Genomic DNA, 21,017 nt, shown 5'->3' on the forward strand with positions numbered 1-21,017 from the left:
TTAACTTGGTGATCCAGTCCTCTATGAAGGAGTAAGTGCACTCCTTGTCTGACGACACTGATGGAGGCCAAATAGATATAAACTCAACTGGTTTGGAGACCAACAAAGATTCTGCTTGTCTTTCATGTGTTACGCCCCGCACAACATCTGCATATGTAAAAGGTCTTGCTGCGGACAGTGGTGGGGATGCAGATACAGTTACGCTTGTGTGTTTAGCATCAACCCGTAAAGTAAGTGAATCTGGCGAATCTGGTCTGTTGTCGTCAAATAATTCCTGGAGACAAAATCCGGAATAGTCAACATCTGACAGTGTTGAAAGAGGTGATACTGGTCTACTTTCAGAGTACTGTAAGTAATAGTTACAATGTTGACTCTTAATCTGGCCAAATGTGATGTGATGAGACAAAGAATGCTGCTCAACTGATGCCACAGATTCTGGGGAGGATGCTCTGAAGTCTGCCAACCAGTCCCATAGGAGCGAAAAGTCAAAATCTGAAGACACGGACTCCGGGGACAATGCCCTGCTACTAAATAACTTATCAAGTTCAAAGTCTGATAAAACTGACTGAGGGGACTCTGGCCTCGTCTCGTCAAACAGGGTCTCCAGACACAAATCTGTATCTTCCCAGTCTGAAAATGTTGATTGTGGTGTAAACGACCTGTGCCTTGACAATTCCACATTGTAACCGATATGGGGAGATCTGAACTGAGGAACAGGTGAGTCAGGAGAGAGGGGCCTACTTTCACTTTGAGACGCCATGGATTCTGGGGAGGATGCTCTAAAGTCTGCCAACCAGTCCTGTAGGAGCGAAAAGTCAAAATTGGAATCGGAATACTCAACCTCTGACAGTGTTGAAAGAGGTGATACTGGTCTACTTTCAGAGTACTGTAAGTAATAGTTACAATGTTGACTCTTAATCTGGCCAAATGTCATGCAAGGAGACAAAAGATGCTTCTCAACTGATGCTACAGACTCTGGGGAGGATATTCTAATGTCTGTCAAAAATGCAGACAGAGAATCCTGTCCTGTTACATCAAATGTGTTTTCAAGGTAGAAATCATTATAAGGTTCTCCAAAGAATGTATTTGACATATGGGACTGTGGGCTTATTTTTTTCAGGTTATCCTCAAATAGTGTGTAATTGCATTCTGTGTTTTCAGTCTTAATTAACGACTTTTCTGTGTTTGACATTGGAGCTATGTCATTTGGAAATTCTAAAATGTATTGTGGCCTCTCTACAAAGTTAAAGACCATTGATCCTGGCGTTGGTAGTTGTTTGAACATTTGACAAGTTTCCACAGATTGTTTGTGATATTTGTGATCTGAGCATGAGTTTGTTTCGGATGGTTCTTTCACCGAATACAAATTTATGGACTCTTGCATTTCATAGTGTTGTGAGGTGTTTTGTCTAATGTTTGTTAAATGATTATCTGACTGACCTTGTGAGGGTATGTATTCAGAGGATTGTGGTTTCAATTTAGAAAACCAGTAATCAAGGTAAGATTGACTACTTTCCTTCTGTGGTTTTGATGCTTCAGATGACAGCGGCCTTTGCTGAAGTGACTTTTCTGTTTGACTTGAACAGCCTGAATCTGCACTTTGGATACTTTTGACATCTGCATGTGTAAGATATTTTGTAGCTGAAACAGCAGTTGTAAACAGAGGTGCCCTTTCTTCAGCTCTTCCATGCCATGTCAATAAATCGGGTGCATCTTTGCTTTTTTCATCCCACCATTCATCAAGACATGACGGAGCATTCATAGAATATTGCAACTGATCTGAAGCTACTAATTCTTGTGTCAAAGGACTGCCCTGACTCAGGTCTTTGCAGACTGTATTGTAATGAGCTGATGTCAGTTGTGGTGAGGCTGGATTCCCTCCTGAATATAGTAAATAATAATCACAATATTGACTCATAAGTTGGGCACGTATAGGTTCTGAGAGCAAGAGTTCAAGAAATGAAAAACTGCACTGAGAAGTCTGTGATTCTGGTGAGGATGGTCGGCAATTCCTATCTGAAAACTCAACACATTCAATACCTGATGTCACAGGTGAGAATGGTCTTAGCTCTCCCTTTATTTTTACACGTTCAGGTATAGGTGGACTATATTTGGGTACTTCAGAGTCAGGGGACAGTGGCCTATACTTATTCCAAGACTCAAAGGACTCAGAACAAAAGGAGTGTGAAATTACAGCAGTAGCATAGTCTTTCAAACCAAACAGTGGCGCACATTCAAATGTATTTGATTGATTGGGGTGTAATTCATTTTCAGTTAAATTAATCGTAACATCTGGTGAACTACATGCATCAGACCTGGGAGAGAGTGCCCGGCTGCCATCCAATATACCGTAAAAATCTGCAGGTAAGACTTTTCTTTTCGCCAGAGGAGAGTCAGGTGACATTGCTCTATAATCACCAATTGACATGACAGATTCAGGGGACGACATTCTAACTATGGGGTCATTTAACATCCATGCCTCTGCAGGGAATAGATACCTTTCATTAACAGGCGAAAATGAGCCACACTGCTTATCAGATTCCAAAGAATCAGGAGTCAAAGGGTTGTTCTCTATAAAAGTGGATGGTAATGTCAAATCTTGCTCCGGTGATTGTAGTGCAAGATGGGTGATACCAGTTGAGTCACAAGCCATGTGAGCAGGGTCACTCATTGCCAGAATTTCTGGCAAATTTGGTACCTTCATTTTGAATTGTTTCACCATGCTGTACTTAGCTGTGGCAATGACGGGTCCAATTGAATCATCAATGAAGGGTATGTTTTGCAGATACCCATCACTGTACCCTTGGGGTTTGGTATTTTCTTCCTTGCTTGACTTGAAAGGTTTGAAGCCCATGTCCACACCTGAAACCTGTGGGATCTTGTCATGACCAGACAGTAGGGCTGTGACATCATCAGTACATTTCACAGAGAGCTTGCTTTTTTGAGCTACATCTGTGTCATCTTCAGTCATGGCCAGAGTTGCTTGGTGGTCCTCTGGTGGCAAGGCATTGTCAGAAATTCTTCTGACAATGGTTTCAGCTGCATTTGTATGCTGGGGTATATATATAAACTCATCACAAAGCTCACTGAAGTCAGTCTCAGCTTGGTCTGACTCTGATAGGCTCAAACCAAAGTCTCTGATAGATATAGATGATGGTAACTTCAGAATTTCATGTGATTGCCCTTGCTCATCTTCACAACCACACTGCTTCAATGGTAAGGTTTGACTGGAGTCATCTTTGACTTGGCACTCAGTGCCACCTTGGAAAGGCCTGGTGAAATGAACATCAACACTGCAGCAATCTTGCTGGACTTTAACTTTGAGGTCATGAACCTGAGTTGCTTGGCTTCCTAGTGCTGCTTCTTTTGACGTGGGAAGCGTACTTACTTGCTCATCCAAGTTGTCGTAACTTGTAGGTTCTTGTGTAATTACATCCTCAGAGGTCCACAGGTTAGGGTTCAATTCACTGTAACACAAAAAGAAGGCAAGGTCACAAAATATGACATTGCATTAAAGTGATATGTCAAAGCCCTAATCTAACAAGACTAAACGGCAACACCCACAAACAAGGGTCATAGGGCAAATACCTGCACCCTCCTTATATCATGATATGACACTGTTCCATTTCCCAGTGTCAACATGCTGGGAAATATTGACCTCCATAAAAACAGCAGTTTTGATTACTTCTTTATTTCTTTATGCCTATATGACGTGTCTGGTGTGTGCAATGGGTGTCAGTTGAAGTGCGTCAAATGATGTGGCACTATGCTATGCTGCCGATGTGTGTTGCAGATTCAGGAATAATTTCAAATGAATAATTTACTGTGGGATCTCGAGGTCCTCCAACAGGTCACCATGCATGCTCTCTGAGTGGGTGTGTCCAGCAGGCTCTGCCCAGGAAGGAATATCCAGTAGGGAAGCAACTGAAAGGTCCTCTTCAGAAACAGCTGGGGGTGGTCTGCGGTCTGACTCCACCCTTCTCACTACTCTGGGGCTCTCTGCATCCTCTTGCACTGAAGATAGGGCTACTGACACTGAAAAACACACACATGATGAAAAAGAGTGCTAGCAAACACACAAATACAGCCTGGTGTTTGATAGAGCCTTCAAACTGGTTTCTGAGTAGAGTGTTTGGAGATTTTACTACCTTCACTGTGATCCAGTGTCTTCTCTATCTCTGCATAAGTTCTAGACGTTTGCTCTTGAACCGACTTGTTCATCTGGGTTTCAATAAGATGGACGATGTCCATGCGGTTGATCTTGGTTAGTCTCTTAATCAGACAATCCTCTGTGGAAAAAAATATTCAACACAACAAAGAAATTATTTATGAATTTCGAATGTAAGATTACATTGAATACACATTATGAATACAGGTCTAACAAATACACAAATCATTTGATAGATTCTAAAGTTAAAATAGGTTAATTGCACAGGCGGTGTTTACACAACTGCCCGGAGTGCATGAAATAAAAAAAAATAATAGTGCATTCAGTATCGTCAAACATGCAATGTTTAACAGGATTTAAAGTACTGTATTGACAAGTACTAGTAAAATGTCAATTGAAATCTGTTAGACCAACATGCCATGTACCTGTGGCATGTTTGCCTTCCCGCTCAACCCAGCGCTGCAACAAAGCATGGCTCTGCTCTTGGAGGGAATTAGGATTCTCGGCTCTCACATATTGGATATCATCCTCACTGAATTCCAGTTCTCTTGCCAGTTCTAGAGTAATGGGTAACAAAACAAGGAATGATAAGGTAAAAAAATCTTGAACCATATTTTGTGTTTGGCTGCTAGAACATGGATACATTTTCAGCTATCCCTTCAGTTCTGTACACAAATGCATCAGTTCCAATTCTAACAAAACACTTGCAAAATTATTGAATTATTTGACAGCTTACCAGTCCAGCTGAAGCCAAGAAGATCTGCAACAATAGCTAATGTCTCCTCTTTCCTGTCAGCATCATCCTGCCAATCCACTAAAAATGCCGTCACAGCCAAACATAACATTTTAATATCACGTTCAACAGTTCAAGGTGTAGAATACCATTACCTATATATAACTCAAAGTAAAGCTTTTTCACATTTTAGTTACTAGTTATATAAAAATACTTGATCTGTGTAGTCTGTAAGTGTAGATCTAAATGTTATATCCTGAAGATTCTATGGTATGGGCTGTAATACTCTGAAATAAAATGTGGGTCTGTAATGTTGACATGGATGATAACATGAAGGTTGGATTCGTCACTCCGAAGAGGAGTTGTCTTGTTTCCAGGCTATGATTATTTGGTCACAATTAGCAAATCCTGTTTTTAATCATTAGTGTAAGCAATGACATTAATGTGCTGATTAAGCGATGTGGATGCTAATATTAGTAAAGCTGTATTAGTAGTACAGATACCAATACAAGAGTGGAAGTCTGCATCTAAATTGTTAAAGCTACTACTTCTTTAACAACATGGCCATTCAATCTTGAGATTGCATATATACATACACAGATGGAAAAGTAACTTACCAACATGCAAAACACCACAACACACACGCACGTGCACACCTACACACAGACACACACACAGACACAAAATACAAACAAGAAAACACAATGCAAGATGGGACAAGACGAATCACACATGAAAACAATAACTGTGACATGTTCTTAGGAAGAGGAAAGGGTCTTGCTGCTGAGGAGAGGAGATAGGAAAGAAAAGCTCGTGTAGGTCTGGCCATACCTGGCGTACACTCTGGAGTTGGCTCATCGACGATTCTCTGCATCTGAGTTTCCACCGTGTCATCCCAGGCAGGCCTGTATACAAATACATCCTCTCTCCCAGAAGATGATTGCACTTCTGGCAACGGGTTGCCTTCAGAATCAGAACTGTGTGAGGCTGGAATGTCATATGTGAAGATAACAGAGTCTGGACTCTTTTGACTAGCACTGCTGATATCATCCGCATCCAAAGACGACCTAACAGATGTTTCTGTTGTCTTAGAGAGTTGGATTTCTTTCCTTTGGAGAGAGGAGGAGGAGATGGTCGGAGTTGGAGGTTTCTGTTGCGTCATGACAGGAAGTTTGGAGGGAGAAAAGTTGGATTTATCAGTGGGTTGACTACTGTCAGAGTAACTCCTGTTGTCTTTATTAGAGGCTTTACTTGTGTCACTATCGGCCTCAGATCTAGTTCTACGATCCAAAGTTGATCTTTTTTCTGCTTTTCTTTTACCCCGATCAAGCTCAGATTTCTGTGTGTCTTTCATGGTTATTTCCAAAGGTCGGCATGAATCCTGATGATATGCTGGGATTCCAGCCTGTGCAGCTGAAAAGGACATCTCTATAACTGAGCATGGGTCTTCTTCATCTTCCTCCTCATCATCATCATCAGGGGAGGAGTCTGAAGAATCATGGCTCTGCCCTGAGTACGCTGAATGGGCAACAGTGGATGTGTCTGATTGAAGGTCAGCTATGGTAGAGTCTAGATAACCTAGACCAAGGCTTTCAAGGTTTCCAACCTCACTTTGAACATTGGTCAGTTTCTCCAAATCACTGGGGGAACCAAGCTGAACCTCTACGGAGCTGCCAAAATCAGCTTCAGAAAGTGACTTCTCACTCTCTGGCTTGTCACTTGAGGTTTTGATGAGAGTTCTTGGTTTGGGAGTAGGAATTGTGTCATTGGCACTCCCAGTCTCTGGTACAACTTCATCAACGGGATGTTCCCCTATATGGAAAAATGCATATCCTTCCCCTTCATCAAAACTTCTTCTTGTCATATCAATAGCTCCCCCTCTGGTCATTTCAAAAAGTTTCCCCTCTTGAAACTGAAATGGATCAGGGTTTCTCTCCCCACCTGGTGTTTTATCAGGTGTTTTTCTGTCCTCTGCGAGACAAAGATTTATCTGTTCCTCAGCCTCAAGCTGTGCATTCAGGGCTACATCATTCTCACCCTCACACCCTAAAATAACATATTCTAGTTCTTTAGTGCACGCCATAGCCTGAGGTTTCATAACAGAACCTGAACCATCTGTCAGTGGTGACTCAACTTCTTTGTCATCATCTGAATGGTGTTTATCTGTCACATATTTTTCTGAATTCTCCTCTGATGCATCTTGTGAGAGAGTCTGTATAACTGGGCCAAATCTTAGATCTGGCTCATCATCTCTGAAATCACCTGTCTCTGATTTGTCTCTCTTCATTTTAGCGTCCTGTTCCATCTCCTCAAATGTTTTGATCTTTGCAGCCATTTTAAACATCTCCTCTTCTGGGGTGAACTGTTTATTGATGGCATCATCCTCGCTATCATCTGCGTCAAGAGAGTCTTGCCTTATGAGTATGTGAAGATTCTCACTGTCACATATTTTGGTGTCAGAAGACATGCCATCTGGTACTGTGTCTGCTGAGTAGGAATGTATGTCCTCCTTTATCTCACTTTGCATTTGGATGATCGCATAGTTGTCTTCTTGCTCATCATGCTCACTTTCATCCCTGTAAATATTTTTGTCAGAAGAATAACATGCTTTTAGCTGGGAGGCATAATCCTCGTACACAGCTGTCTTGACTGCCATCTTAAACTCTGTGTACTTTGATTGAGTGGGACTTCCCTCAAGAGAGTCTGGACTAGGGGATTCTCCGGTAGGGCTTGGCTCAATTGAATCAGGGGATTTTTTTGAAGATCCATCCTCCATGAGAGGACTTGCCTCTAGAGAGTCTTGATGACATGGCTCTTTAGCTGGGTCACCAAAAACCAAAGTGTTTAGGTTCTCCAAATTGGCTGGTCGTTGTGATGTGTCAGAACTACTTTTGTGTGTTTTGAGGGTTGAATGAGCATCAACTACATTGGCATCTTTATGATCATTGTTACAGTCATCCATCGTCACATGTGACTTTGTAATGCCTACCGCCCATTCGGTAGAGTCATTAAAATGTGACGCTGCACATGGTGAGGTTTTAGCCTCACCCTCCTCAGATGAAAAATTCTTAGTTCTTTCATCTCCATGGAAAGATGTTTGCCATCCACTCTCCACAGCTCCCTTTTTGTTGAGGTCCACAAAGTCTAAATTTGTATCTTCTGGTGACATCATCTCATCATCATGTTCAGGGGAGATTGTAAGAGTTTCTTTTGGTAGTCTTACTTCTTTGTAGCTCTCATGGACTAGATTCTCTTCTGGGTGGCATTGTATTGCTGCTGGCCTTTCCTTTAAGTACTGATTTAAGTCAGTACTTAGCAGTGACAACATGCCTGTCATATCCCTCTCAACTGCAGACTCTTGTTGTGTCTTTCTCTCGATGCAAACTTCTTGGAATGGTGTCTCCAATACAGGACTTGGAGACAATTCGTTGACTCCAACTACATCGGTCTGCATGTGTTCATTCGCCTCTACATCTATCTTATCCTCCAAATTACTACTTGTCAGTATAACTTGTTTGTAGCTCTCGTGGACTAGATCCTCTTCTTCTGGATGGCATAGTATTGCCACTGGCTTTTCCTCAAGATATTGATCCAAGTCACTACTCAGAAGTGACAACATGCCTGACATATCCTTCTCAGTTGCAGACTGTTGTTGTTGTGTCTTTCTCTCGATGCAAACTTCTTGGAATGGTGTCTCCAACACAGGACTTGGTGACAATTCGTTGACTCCAACTACATCGGTCTGCATGTGTTCATTTGCCTCTGCATCTATCTTATCCTCCGAATGACTTCTTGTCAGTATAACTTCTTTGTAGCTCTCGTGGACTAGATCCTCTTCTTCTGGATGGCATTGTATTGCCACTGGCTTTTCGTCAAGATATTCATCCAAGTCACTACTGAGAAGTGACAACATGCCTGACATATCCTTCTCAGTTGCAGACTGTTGTTGTTGTGTCTTTCTCTCGATGCAAACTTCTTGGAATGGTGTCTCCAACACAGGACTTGGTGACAATTCGTTGACTCCAACTACATCGGTCTGCATGTGTTCATTTGCCTCTGCATCTATCTTATCCTCCGAATGACTTCTTGTCAGTATAACTTCTTTGTAGCTCTCGTGGACTAGATCCTCTTCTTCTGGATGGCATCGTATTGCCACTGGCTTTTCCTCAAGATATTCATCCAAGTCACTACTGAGAAGGGACAACATACCTGACATATCCCTCTCAGTTGCAGACTGTTGTTGTTGTGTCTTTCTCTCGATGCAAACTTCTTGGAATGGTGTCTCCAATACATGACTTGGTGACAATTTGTTGTCTCCCACTACATCGGTCTGCATGTGTTCATTTGCCTCTACATCTATCTTATCCTCCGAATTACTACTTGTCAGTATAACTTCTTTGTAGCTCTCATGGACTAGATCCTCTTCTTCTGGATGGCATCGTATTGCCACTGGCTTTTCGTCAAGATATTTATCCAAGTCACTACTGAGCAGTGACAACATGCCTGACATATCCCTCTCAGTTGTAGATGGTTCATGGCCTGTCTTTCTCTCGATGCAAACTTCTTGGAATGGTGTCTCCGATACAGGACTTGGTGACAATTCGTTGACTCCAACTACATCTGTCTGCATGTGTTCATCGGCCTCTACATCTATCTTATCCTCCGAATTACTTCTTGTCAGTATAACTTGTTTGTAGCTCTCGTGGACTAGATCCTCTTCTTCTGGATGGCATTGTATTGCCACTGGCTTTTCGTCAAGATATTCATCCAAGTCACTACTGAGAAGTGACAACATGCCTGACATATCCTTCTCAGTTGCAGACTGTTGTTGTTGTGTCTTTCTCTCGATGCAAACTTCTTGGAGTGGTGTCTCCAATACAGGACTTGGTGACAATTCGTTGACTCCAAGAACATCGGTCTGCATGTGTTCATCGGCCTCTACATCTATCTTATCCTCCGAATTACTTCTTGTCAGTATAACTTGTTTGTAGCTCTCATGGGCTAGATCCTCTTCTTCTAGGTGGCATTGTGTTGCCACTGGCTTTTCCTCGAGATACTGATCCATGTCACTACTGAGCAGTGACAACATGCCTGACATATCCCTCTCAGTTGTAGATGGTTCATGACCTGTCTTTCTCTCGATGCAAACTTCTTGGAATGGTGTCTCCGTTACAGGACTTGGTGACAATTCTGTGACTCCAACTACATCTGTCTGCATGTGTTCATTTGCACATTTTACTTTATTTTCATCAATGACAAATGCAAGAATTCCTTTATCGTTGTCCTTTTTTAAAATTATTTGATCAAATCTCTCCTGAACAATATCCTCTCCTGGTGGCTGACGTGCCACAGGCCGAGCTTTTAGATACTGATCCAAGTCACCGCTCATTAAGGACAACATCCCTGACATATCTTTTACTGCGGTGGATGCCTGGTTAGATGTGTTCCTCTCAATGTGGACTTCTTGAAGTTGTGGCTCCTTGATTTCGACCTCTGTGTCAGTTTGTGTAAAGAATATTTTGCTTCCATGATCATTTGCTGTGTAGTCTCTGCTGGCTTGGTGAAGTCTCTCCTCTTGTGAATGTATGATGTGTGTTTCTTCTCTCCTAGTAGAGTATGTCAGCATTTCATTGGTCATTTGATGTGTCACTGTGAGTCCTTCATAATTCTCGCTCTCCCCTGAACTGGAACGAGGGGTCCTAATATCAAGGCGTGAGGATTCAGCCATACCTTCATGCTTGGGACTCTCAGGACTTAGATCATCATCTTTCATTTGATTCTCAGTAAGAGAAGCACCTTTCCCAAAATAACTTTTTATACAGGGACTGGAGATGGTTGCTGGATTTGTATCAGAATCAGCCAGTGTTTCCTCCTCATGTGCCTCCAGATGATTGCTTACATCTTCAGCTGTCCCCTTGAATAGCTGGTACTCAGGACTTTCTTCAAGCTCTGCCTTTATATCAGCACTAAAATCCTCAGAAGGTCTTCGATCAGGACTGATCTGCATGTCTTCAGAAGAACTCCTACCAGTGCTTATGACGGGTTCTTCTAACTGCATCCTGCCCCGGCTCTTTCCTGACAGCTCTGGCTCTTCTCTCTGAGGGCTCACCCTTCTATCATCAAACTGAATAGTATCATCAATTTCTACTGCCTTTCCAAAGTAAGCAATATCTGAAATTAGCTGTAATTCCTCAGAGTTATCTCTCTTTAAACTTACTGCTTGAGCCTCTAAATCCAATGTTCCACATATGTCAACATCACTTTGGGGATGGAAAATTGTGAGATGAGGTACTTGGAATTGGGATTTTGGCTCCTGTGTGGGACTGTGTTCATTTGTCTGTATCTCTTCAGGACCTACCGATTCAGATATCAGTGTTGAAATACAAGACGATGCAATGGCTTTGTGTTCACCCAGCCCGGCTTTACCTTTCAAAGGGTCCTGCCCTGCCTGGAATGTTTTCATCAGCTCCTTAACAGATGTAGTCTCTTTCTCTGACACCTCTGATGCCTCCCTTTTTGGCCTAATGCTTTCATCGTCACATTGAACTGTATCAGCAAATGCTACCATCTTTCCAAAATAAGCACTATCTGAAATTAACTGTGATTCCTCAGAGTCATCTCTGATTAAGCTTACTGGTCGATCCTCCAAGTCTGTTGTGTAACATTTCTTGTCATCACTCTGTTGGTGGAAACTCGTGACATTCTGAGTTTGGATTTGTGACTTTGGCTCCTGTGTAGCACCTTGGTAGGTTGTGTGTACCTCTTCAGAATCTCCTGATTCAGATATCAATGTTGAAATGCAAGAAGACTCAACTTTGTGTTCATAAAGCCCAGCTTTAGTTTTTGAGGGATCATACACAGTCTGGAATGCTTTCATCAGCTCCTTCACAGACATAGTGTCTTTCTCTGGTGCCTCTCTCTGTGAGCTAATGCTTCCATCGTCACATTGAACTGTATCAGCAAATGTTACTGTCTTTCCAAAAGAAGCACTATCTGAAATAAACTGTGATTCCTCAGAGTCATCTCTGCTTAAGCTTATTGCTTGATCCTCCAAGTCTGCTGTGTAACATTTCTTGGCATCACTCTGTTGGTGGAAACTTGTGAGATTCTGAGTTTGGGTTTTTGATTTTGGCTCCTGTGTAGCCCCTTGTTCAGTCGTCTGTATCTCTTCAGAATCTCCTGATTGAGATATCAATGTTGAAATACAAGAAGAAGCAACGGTTTTGTGTTCATAAAGCCCAGCTTTAGTTTTTGATGGATCATGCCCAGTCTTGAATGTTTTCAGCAGCTCCTTCACAGGCACAGTCTCCTTTGACGACTCTGATGCCTCTCTCTGTGGGCTAACGCTTCCATCGCCACATTGAACTGTACCAGCAAATGTTACTGTCTTTCCAAAAGAAGTACTATCTGAAATGAACTGTGATTCATCAGAGTCATCTCTGATTGAGCTTACTGGTAGATCCTCTATGTCTGTTTTGTCCGATTTGTTGAAATCACTCTCTTGAAAGAAACTTGTGAGCTTCCTCATGTGTATCTCTTCAGAATCTTCCGATTCAGATATCACTGTTGAAATGCAAGAGGATTCAACTTTGTGTTCAAAAAGCCCAGCTTTAGTTTTTGAGGGATCATGCCCAGTCTGGAATGTTTTCAGCAGCTCCTTCACAGACATAGTCTCCTTTGACGACTCTGATGCCTCTCTCTGTGGGCTAACGCTTCCATCGCCACATTGAACTGTACCAGCAAATATTACTGTCTTTCCAAAAGAAGTACTATCTGAAATGAACTGTGATTCATCAGAGTCATCTCTGATTGAGCTTACTGGTCGATCCTCTACGTCTGTTTTGTCAGATTTGTTGAAATCAATCTCTGGATAGAATCTTGTGAGCTTCCTCGTGTGTATCTCTTCAGAATCTTCCGATTCAGATATCAATGTTGAAATGCAAGAAGATTCAACCTTGTGTTCAAAAAGCCCAGCTTTAGTTTTTGATGGATCATGCCCAGTCTGGAATGTTTTCAGCAGCTCCTTCACAGACATAGTCTCCTTTGACAACTCTGATGCCTCTCTCTGTGGGCTAACGCTTCCATCGCCACGTTGAACTGTATCAGCAAATATTACTGTCTTTCCAAAAGAAGTACTATCTGAAATGAACTGTGATTCATCAGAGTCATCTCTGATTGAGCTTACTGGTCGATCCTCTATGTCTGTTTTGTCAGATTTGTTGAAATCACTCTCTTGAAAGAAACTTGTGAGCTTCCTCATGTGTATCTCTTCAGAATCTTCCGATTCAGATATCACTGTTGAAATGCAAGAGGATTCAACTTTGTGTTCAAAAAGCCCAGCTTTAGTTTTTGAGGGATCATGCCCAGTCTGGAATGTTTTCATCAGGTCCTTCACAGACATAGTCTCCTTCTCTGGTACCTCTGTCTGTGGGATAACGCTTCTATTGTCACATTGAATTTTATCAGCAAATGTTACTGTCTTTCCAAAAGAAGCACTATGTGAAATCAACTGTGATTCCTCAGAGTCATCTCTGATTAAGCCTACTTGTCGATCCTCCAAATCTGTTTTGTCAGGTTTGTTGAAATCACTCTCTTGATAGAAACTTGTGAGCCTCTGAGTTTGGGTTTGTGATTTCGGCTCTTGCATAGGACTTTGTTCTGTCCATTGTATCTGATCAGAATCTCCTGACTCAGATATCAATGTTGAGATACAAGAAGAAGCCACTGCTTTGTGCTCAAAAAGGCCAGTTTTATTTTTTGAAGGGTCCTGTCCAGTCTGAAATGCATTCATCAGTTCCTTAACAGACATAGTCTCCTCTAATCTCTCCGTCTGAGATCTGGGGGATTTAGGGGACATGGGAAGTCTGGGAAGTTCTGGCATATCTGCCTCATTCTTCTTTGTGGTGATAGAAGATTTTGCCTGAGGAATTAGCTCCTGAGTATTCTTTTGCACCTCCTCCTCTTCAAATTTGTTCTGTAAAGCTTTAACTCTGTCCTTTATTGATCCTATAGGTGTCTCAACCACTAAAGGAGAAACTGGAGGATCCATAACTGTGGTGGGTACAAGGGCACTCTCCTTAAGAAGAACATCGCCATCTAAAGACTCCTCAGAGCTCATCCTTTCCAGCTCACCCTCAGAGCTGCTACATCCAGAACGCTCTCTGTCTCTAAGTTTCTTCCTAATAGGTTTCTTGATATCTGGGGGACGCCGTTTGCCGTCACGCTTTACAATAACCTGTTCAACTCTGTCTTGGACAAGGTCTTCTAGAGAACTACATGTCGCAACAGGTCTGTGTTCCAGGTATTCGTCCATGTCGATGCTGAGGTGCGAGACCAAGCCTGTCATGTCTCTGACCTCTGTGACAGAACTACTTGAAGTCTTCCCCTCAATGCAAATCTCCTGAAAGACTGGTTCTTCGACAGGGGGATACTTCATTTCAACAGTCTTAGTCTCATAGAGTGAACCCCATTTCTCTGTTTTAGCTTGTTGTCTACTATCGTTAGTGCCACCTCTTTGAATCCCTCCAACCTTTTCCAGCCTGTCTTTGAACACAATAGCCAAAGGCTCTTTTCCCTCCAACCCTCTAGCTCCAGCTCTCTCTTCACATATTAAGTGCTCCATTTGCTCTGCAGTCAAAGTAGCAGACATTCTGACGTCCGACATGTCTGAGAGAAGGTCCGGGCTTGCAAGGATTGCAGGGTCAAGAGGTTGGTTAGTTCTCAGGGAGAATGTCTCAGTTGATTCAGACTCATCATCTTCAATTGAAAAATTTTCATAACCAAAAAGGGTAATAACATAAGGGACAAATGAAGTGGGGAAGAGAGACATCAGAAAACTGTGATCAAGACAATGCCATCAAAAATCCATCTTCAATTCACAGAGTAAGGAGAAGAATGACAGAGGGTAAGGAAGTCTTGAAAAGAAGACCAAAAAAGAAGATGATAAAGTGATCCAGAAGAGTTTGGAGGGAAGGAGAGCAGCAACAGCATAAGCAAAGCCAGGAGGAGTAACAAAACAGGTAGAATATGGACAAGAATATTATCAATCTAATTGGTTTGACTAAGTATTCAGAACGTTATAATGTACAAAAAGAACCAAAGGGAACAGAGAAATCTACATATGGAACAAAGGGACAGGAAGGATAACAGACAAACAAAACTTCTCAAGATTGTTGCTGACATGAAGAGTCATGTCTGCCTACAAATTAAAGTTTAAAAAATAGAAAACATAATAAACTTTCAACACAAAATTAATAGGGTTTTTAGTAAGAGGAGGTGTGAAGTAAGTAATTAATGTCCAGTAATCAGGTCTTTGTTACTTTTTTTGTCTGTTTTAAAGTTTTATTATAATGAGTATTTGTAAGCAATGTAAAGTACTGACTTTATTCACTTAACTTTGAAAAATGATAGAATATTTTATCGAAAAATACTTGATTTTCTAAATTTATTAAATATATATATATATTTAAAAAAATAGCACTTTTTTTTTTAGATGTGTGCATTTTCCGTGATATCAAATACCATTACAGGTTAAAATTTGTAAATTATGTTATACAGTAATTAACTGTTTTGTGACCTTATATCACTATTCGTTCACACACAGAAAATAAGTACTAGTGATGTAAAATAAAAATGATGTAAAAATGTGAATAGGGATTTGTTTTATAGTGCAACTCAATGAATGAATGAAAACAACTCAGGAAAGTTGGTAAATGAAAGTAGTGAAAGTAAAGAAGATGAGTGGCCAAATTCATACAAATGACTGATAATAACAAATAAACCAGCAATAAATCTACACACTGAAACAAAAAAACAAATAAAATGATGTTGTTTTGTCAATTATTTTTTGTACAGAACAAAATTTTTTCAGCATGCCACTGGTAAAAATGTTATATGAATGTGACGTGAGAAAATAATCGGTCAAAATGAATACTTTTTATATTGTATATTATTACCACAAAACATAATTATTCTCAAGATAAGATTAACTTCTAACACAAATACCTTGGAAATCAAAGCAATTTTGAGTGGATTTGAATAAAAAGTATTATTTTGACCTTTGTTTATGATAATAAAATAAGGGTCATACAGAAAATGATATGGGTGGGAGAAAGTCAGTGGGGTTTGGAGTTAGAGGAATGCAGAGTACATCAGCCATAGCATAGCTGCCAGTAAAAAATGTGTAACTATACACAGTGTTAGTAGAGCAAAATAAGAGAGCAGGGTTAATCCAAATGGAAAGTAACATATATCAATCAGTGCATCTCTTAGCACACACAGATGTTAATATTTATAAACTAATACTTTACAACCTTTATGACCAGTTATATTAATCAAGTGTTGTGATTTCAATTTAGACTGTTGTACTGGGGAAATTAATATACAATATATATTTATGTAAAATATTATATAATGGCACCCTCAGTACAAACATCAACCATTGAAGATGGATTGTAACATGTCTAAAATGCATCAATCTATTTTTGAAAGATATGTATAAATAAATCACAAAATTCTAAAAATCGTTTAACATGAGACACAAAACAACAGAGTTCAGCTTACATTTTTTGTCACTCCTCTCGCTCTGCAAAGAAGATCAAAAAAGCATAGTTAGCTACATCCTAATTATGATATTACTCTTTCTTTCTTGTAGTACTGCCTCAAGTAAACTTTATTCACCTCATCATCTGCATCTTGGTCTGAATCAGACTCCTAAAGAGAAGAAAAAACAGAGAAAGCAAACAGTGCAGTTACTGAAACTAAAAATAAATGTACTATTGTTACATCAATACAAACTGAGATGTATTCAAACTAACCTTGCAGTATGTTGGGAGAGTGATGTTAAGGTTGCAGATAGCATTGTGGTTAAGAGTACGATACGTCCGTGGTTCCTTGGTGAAGGACAAGCGACCGCATGGCTCCTGTGCTGTGTCCCTAATCTGTTCATTAACATCAACAATTCAGTCCATTAATTACATATATTTTTATAAAGATATATCTTCATTTTTAGACATTTTTATCCACTGTGCATTCATACTTTGATGAAGAGGGCCAGTCTGTTCTCTTTGAAGGCAAAGAAGCTGAACATATGGTGCTGTCCACTCTTCGTAAGAGGCACCAGGTTTCCAAAGCAGTCAGCAAATATGGGTTTTCCCTCCAGCACCTGTGCGTGGACATGAGAGCCGTTTCATGATTCAAACAAACTATTAAGGTCCTAAAATCTCAAGCAGTGTTGGCAGAATTTTTAAAGGACACAAACTGTATTAATAAGAACCAGTTGGTAGTCTGTGTCTGCACTAACCTCTTTCTAGTGTCCCTTAAAGGATAGGCGTGGGGGCGTACCGACCGTCATCTACTGTAGGTAATACACTGACTATGGATAAGAACCTCATACAACCCAACTCCAAAACACCCACACTATCCCTTTAAGAGACCCACTTCACCAACTTCACTCTGCACTTTCCATTACTGTTTTTATCCTTCTTTATACCTCTGAAATGTGGCTACAGACTAAGAATTTAGCATTACTTCTCGTCTCACCCCCCTTGAGTTCAGATGAACCCTTTCCTACACTTTTCCCTCTTATTTAGTCCCCATTATCACACTGCACCTCAACATCTCGGCTACGAGCCACTTCAGTGAAGTTCTCTTGCTGCTCCAGGGTCTTGTCCATCTTGTCGTCCGTCATGCAGAAACAGCGCAGACGGGCCTCAATGGGGTCCAGTGTCTTTGCAAAAATGACAAACTTGGCCATGTATGGAACACAGATGATCTCTCTGTACAGCTGAGAGCCAAAACTAACAGACTCCTGGACCTGTCTGCAGTCTATCAGCCAGAACCTAGGAATATAAAGGACACATTTAGTCCAATCACCTACGCAAAGGAAAGGAGTATATCAGATCAAGTATTAAGCTTCTGTGTGATGGATATTTGACTCCAAATTTAAAACCATAGGAAGAATTTACCTTGCTGACACGTTTGTGGTGAAGGACACACATTGGTTTACAAAGGTGAGAGGCGTGGAGCCGGTGATGTCTTCCCATTGGGCAGGAGTGGTTCCACCTGAAACACAGACCCATGATTTGTTACCCAACCTGTCACGTTTTTTTCACAATTCTTGTTGTACTTATATGACAAGATTTCTTGATCCAAGCATGCATTGATGGAAAAAGCCAAAACCACGTAGATGTTGCATTAGAGGACATTACGTTACACAGGTAACATTTTGAGTATTTATTTTGACCAGTTGAAGTTGGAGCCAATCCAGAGGTGCCTTCTGAAACTTGCATTCTCTCTAATAGGCAGCAGGGGGCGACTCCTCTGGTTGCAAAAAGAAGTCTGATTGTATAGAAATCTATGAGAAAATGAGCCTACTTCTCACTTGATTTTTTTCCTCAGTAAACATTGTAAACATGAGTTTATGGTCTCAATCGCTAGTTTCAAGTCTTCTTCAATACAGCATGATGTTCATTTAGTAAATTATGGTCCCATTTAGAGTCAAACAGACCATAAAGCAAGGTATGCTTTAGGGCGTGGCTACCTTGTGATTGACAGGTCGCTACCACGGCGTTGCCGGCCTGGGAGTTCTCTGTGTTTTTGTCTTACAACTTTAACCCTTTCACACTGTGTTTTAAGCTCATGAAAGTTAATTGTAACATTCTGGTCTCCTAAAATGTCTTATTCAGCATTTGGTTGTACTTAGCTCCACCCTCTCGTGTCACTTCTGGTTGCAAAAAATAAGATGGCGACGGTCAAAATGCCGAACTTGAGGCTTCAAATCGGCAGTCCACAAACCAATGGAAGACGTCACAGTGACTACTTCCACTTCTTATATACAGTTTATGGTTTTGACTAGTCTAAACAGCTAATGATAGCTGATAATGCAATGCGATGTGTTAATTTCTGAATGTTTGCTGATGTTGATGAGGATTGGTTATTCCCCATACTTACCTGTAATGCTGCACAGCAAACGTAAGGTGGGGACCTCCCCACTGTACACTCCGTTTGACCCGTCACTATTGGAGCTCTTGGGAATGGGGATCGTCATGGTGATTGGTTTGTGGAACTTCCTCCTTCGTGGCTCCAATGTGACAATCGAGCTGAATGTGGCTTTGTTACCAAGAATCTTTTTCACCAACTCGACATCAATGGGCTGAGCCTGGGACAAGGTACAAAATGTATCAACATAACTTTATTGGTTGCCTTAACTTTGAACATTTGATTTGTGTCTGGCCAAGAAATGCACTGTACATACCTGTAGCCCAACTCTGATCTTCTTGGTAAGGGCTCCTTCGGGGAAGACAGCCTGGACCTGGGGCACAAGAGTGCTACTGAGAACACCGCCCTCTGGTCCAATCAAATGACTGTCCTGCTTTATCCGTGACACCACCGCAAAATACTGTGGGAAGTCTCGCGTGATGATGCGGCATATTCTTTTCTTTTCAAGCTCCTCCGGGGAATCAAGTTCTATGAAGATCAGAAATATTTAGTATAAATACCATATCAGCAGAGAATGAGGTTTCAGGTGTAAGATTATTTCCGTTTCTCATTCATTCATTATTTCCTATATTTTCTGCGTCCCATTATTATCTCAGTAGTGTAATCGAAATGGCGTCTCTGTCATGTTTCACTACTTTACTGTGGCCTGTGTTATGGCTTAATGTGATCATATTGTGGCTTAAAGGACCAGTGTGTAACATTTCGGGGGATCTATTAGCAGAAATGGAATATAATATTCATAACTGTTTTCATGAATGTACTGTATAATAACCTGAAACTAAAAATTGTTGTTTTTGTTAGCTTAGAATGACCCCTTCATATCTATATAGGGAGCGGGTCGTCTTCACAGGGTCTACTGTGTTGCTCCCCCATGTTTCTACAGTAGCAGTAGCCAAGAACGGACAAACTAAACACTGGCTCTAGAGAGAGTCTTTAGCCTTTTTACGTTACCTGAAGGCCACCGTAGTTCTCCGACAGACTTGTGAAACTGCGGTAACATGAGCCGCAGAATGCAAAACCGTGGTACTGCCAGGATGCCGTCTGACTTCCGTTGCTCCTAAAGTAGTATTATTAAGGTAAGGATGGCCTCTGAATAAGGCTAACGGCGTTACCATGGTTTTGCACTCAGCGGCTCACTTTCCGTAGTTTTGAAAAGGGAGGAGTGAGCGGAGGGGTACTCAGTTAGCTGCAATCTGCAACTACACCACTAGATCCTGACAAATCCTAAACACTGTACCTTTAAAGTTTCTGTGCCGTTGTGTTGGCATCAAAAACACTTTGATGTGAGATATCAACCCTGATCAACAACCCTTGGTTAGCATCACAGTCTAGATAGGATCCCTTACTTTCATCCATGCCGTTAAGTATCTGGTTCAGTTCCTCTTCAGTGAAGTCACAGTGGTGTTCCCTCCAGCTCTCGCCCGTCTCACTCCTCAAGATCACCAGCTCTCTCTCTGTTCCCCGCAGGGCTGCAAAATGGGGGATCTCCACGATCACAGGCCTAAAAAAAAGGGTGACAAGGTAAAGTCAAACACAAATTGGACTTAAAAGGTACGTTAGTGGTGAACTCAGTTTGGCAGAGCTGGCTTTGTCAGGGATAATATGATGTTTGGGTTGATTTATGCAAGAAAAAAAAAAAAAAAAAGAACACAGGAGTCAAATTTGAGTTTAAAATCATCAGGTGCATTTCATGCCTAGTAAAATAAACATATTCATGAAAAGGTCATTTGAAAAAATATTTAAACACAAAGAGAAAATCCATTCCATATCAGGAGCAGAATCCAACTAGAAACAAGTCTGGGGATTGGTAGACTGAGGAAAACACGGGGATAACGCAACAACACAAGGCAACAGGTCGGCTTGCACTTTAGAGAACCAAGAAACAAAGGAAGTAACAAAATGAAAATAAAACGTTACTCATATATCATGGAAAACACAGGTGGACACAGTGGAAAAATATGGGTGAGTATGTGACCACTTCCAGGATGGTTAGGGTGTCCCCCAACCATGGTCCTACCCGAGGAACTTGGTTCCTGGAGGACCCAGCTGCAGGATGCGACTGACCAGGCTCTCGCCCTCATTTAGAGGAGGCGGAGCTGTAGGAAGGTGGAGCTTACT

The 21,017-nt window shown here is 41.2% G+C and overlaps 1 protein-coding gene across 7 annotated transcripts in view; it reads right to left on the reverse strand.

Moving 5' to 3' along the window:
- The window catches only part of ank2a (ankyrin 2a, neuronal), a 90,944-nt gene that overhangs the window by 20,876 nt on the left and 49,051 nt on the right, over nt 1–21,017 (reverse strand). For 2 of the 7 annotated variants that reach the window (XM_074630187.1, XM_074630188.1), the window contains exons 29-43: nt 20,917–21,015; nt 20,246–20,400; nt 19,156–19,367; nt 18,852–19,059; nt 17,867–17,963; nt 17,512–17,740; nt 16,939–17,064; nt 16,718–16,840; nt 16,581–16,613; nt 16,464–16,485; nt 4,905–4,982; nt 4,594–4,725; nt 4,149–4,289; nt 3,825–4,035; nt 3,389–3,467 (exon numbers count right to left, since the gene is read on the reverse strand). In XM_074630187.1, coding sequence (XP_074486288.1) covers nt 3,389–3,467; nt 3,825–4,035; nt 4,149–4,289; nt 4,594–4,725; nt 4,905–4,982; nt 16,464–16,485; nt 16,581–16,613; nt 16,718–16,840; nt 16,939–17,064; nt 17,512–17,740; nt 17,867–17,963; nt 18,852–19,059; nt 19,156–19,367; nt 20,246–20,400; nt 20,917–21,015 — 1,945 coding nt within the window. Of the gene's footprint in view, nt 1–3,388; nt 3,468–3,824; nt 4,036–4,148; nt 4,290–4,593; nt 4,726–4,904; nt 4,983–5,732; nt 16,327–16,463; nt 16,486–16,580; nt 16,614–16,717; nt 16,841–16,938; nt 17,065–17,511; nt 17,741–17,866; nt 17,964–18,851; nt 19,060–19,155; nt 19,368–20,245; nt 20,401–20,916; nt 21,016–21,017 lie in introns of those variants that run through there. The other 5 variants (XM_074630183.1, XM_074630182.1, XM_074630186.1 and 2 more) reach the window with 4 other exon arrangements.

This window comes from Sebastes fasciatus, chromosome 3, assembly GCF_043250625.1.
Source record: "Sebastes fasciatus isolate fSebFas1 chromosome 3, fSebFas1.pri, whole genome shotgun sequence".
Classification (NCBI taxonomy): domain Eukaryota; kingdom Metazoa; phylum Chordata; class Actinopteri; order Perciformes; family Sebastidae; genus Sebastes; species Sebastes fasciatus.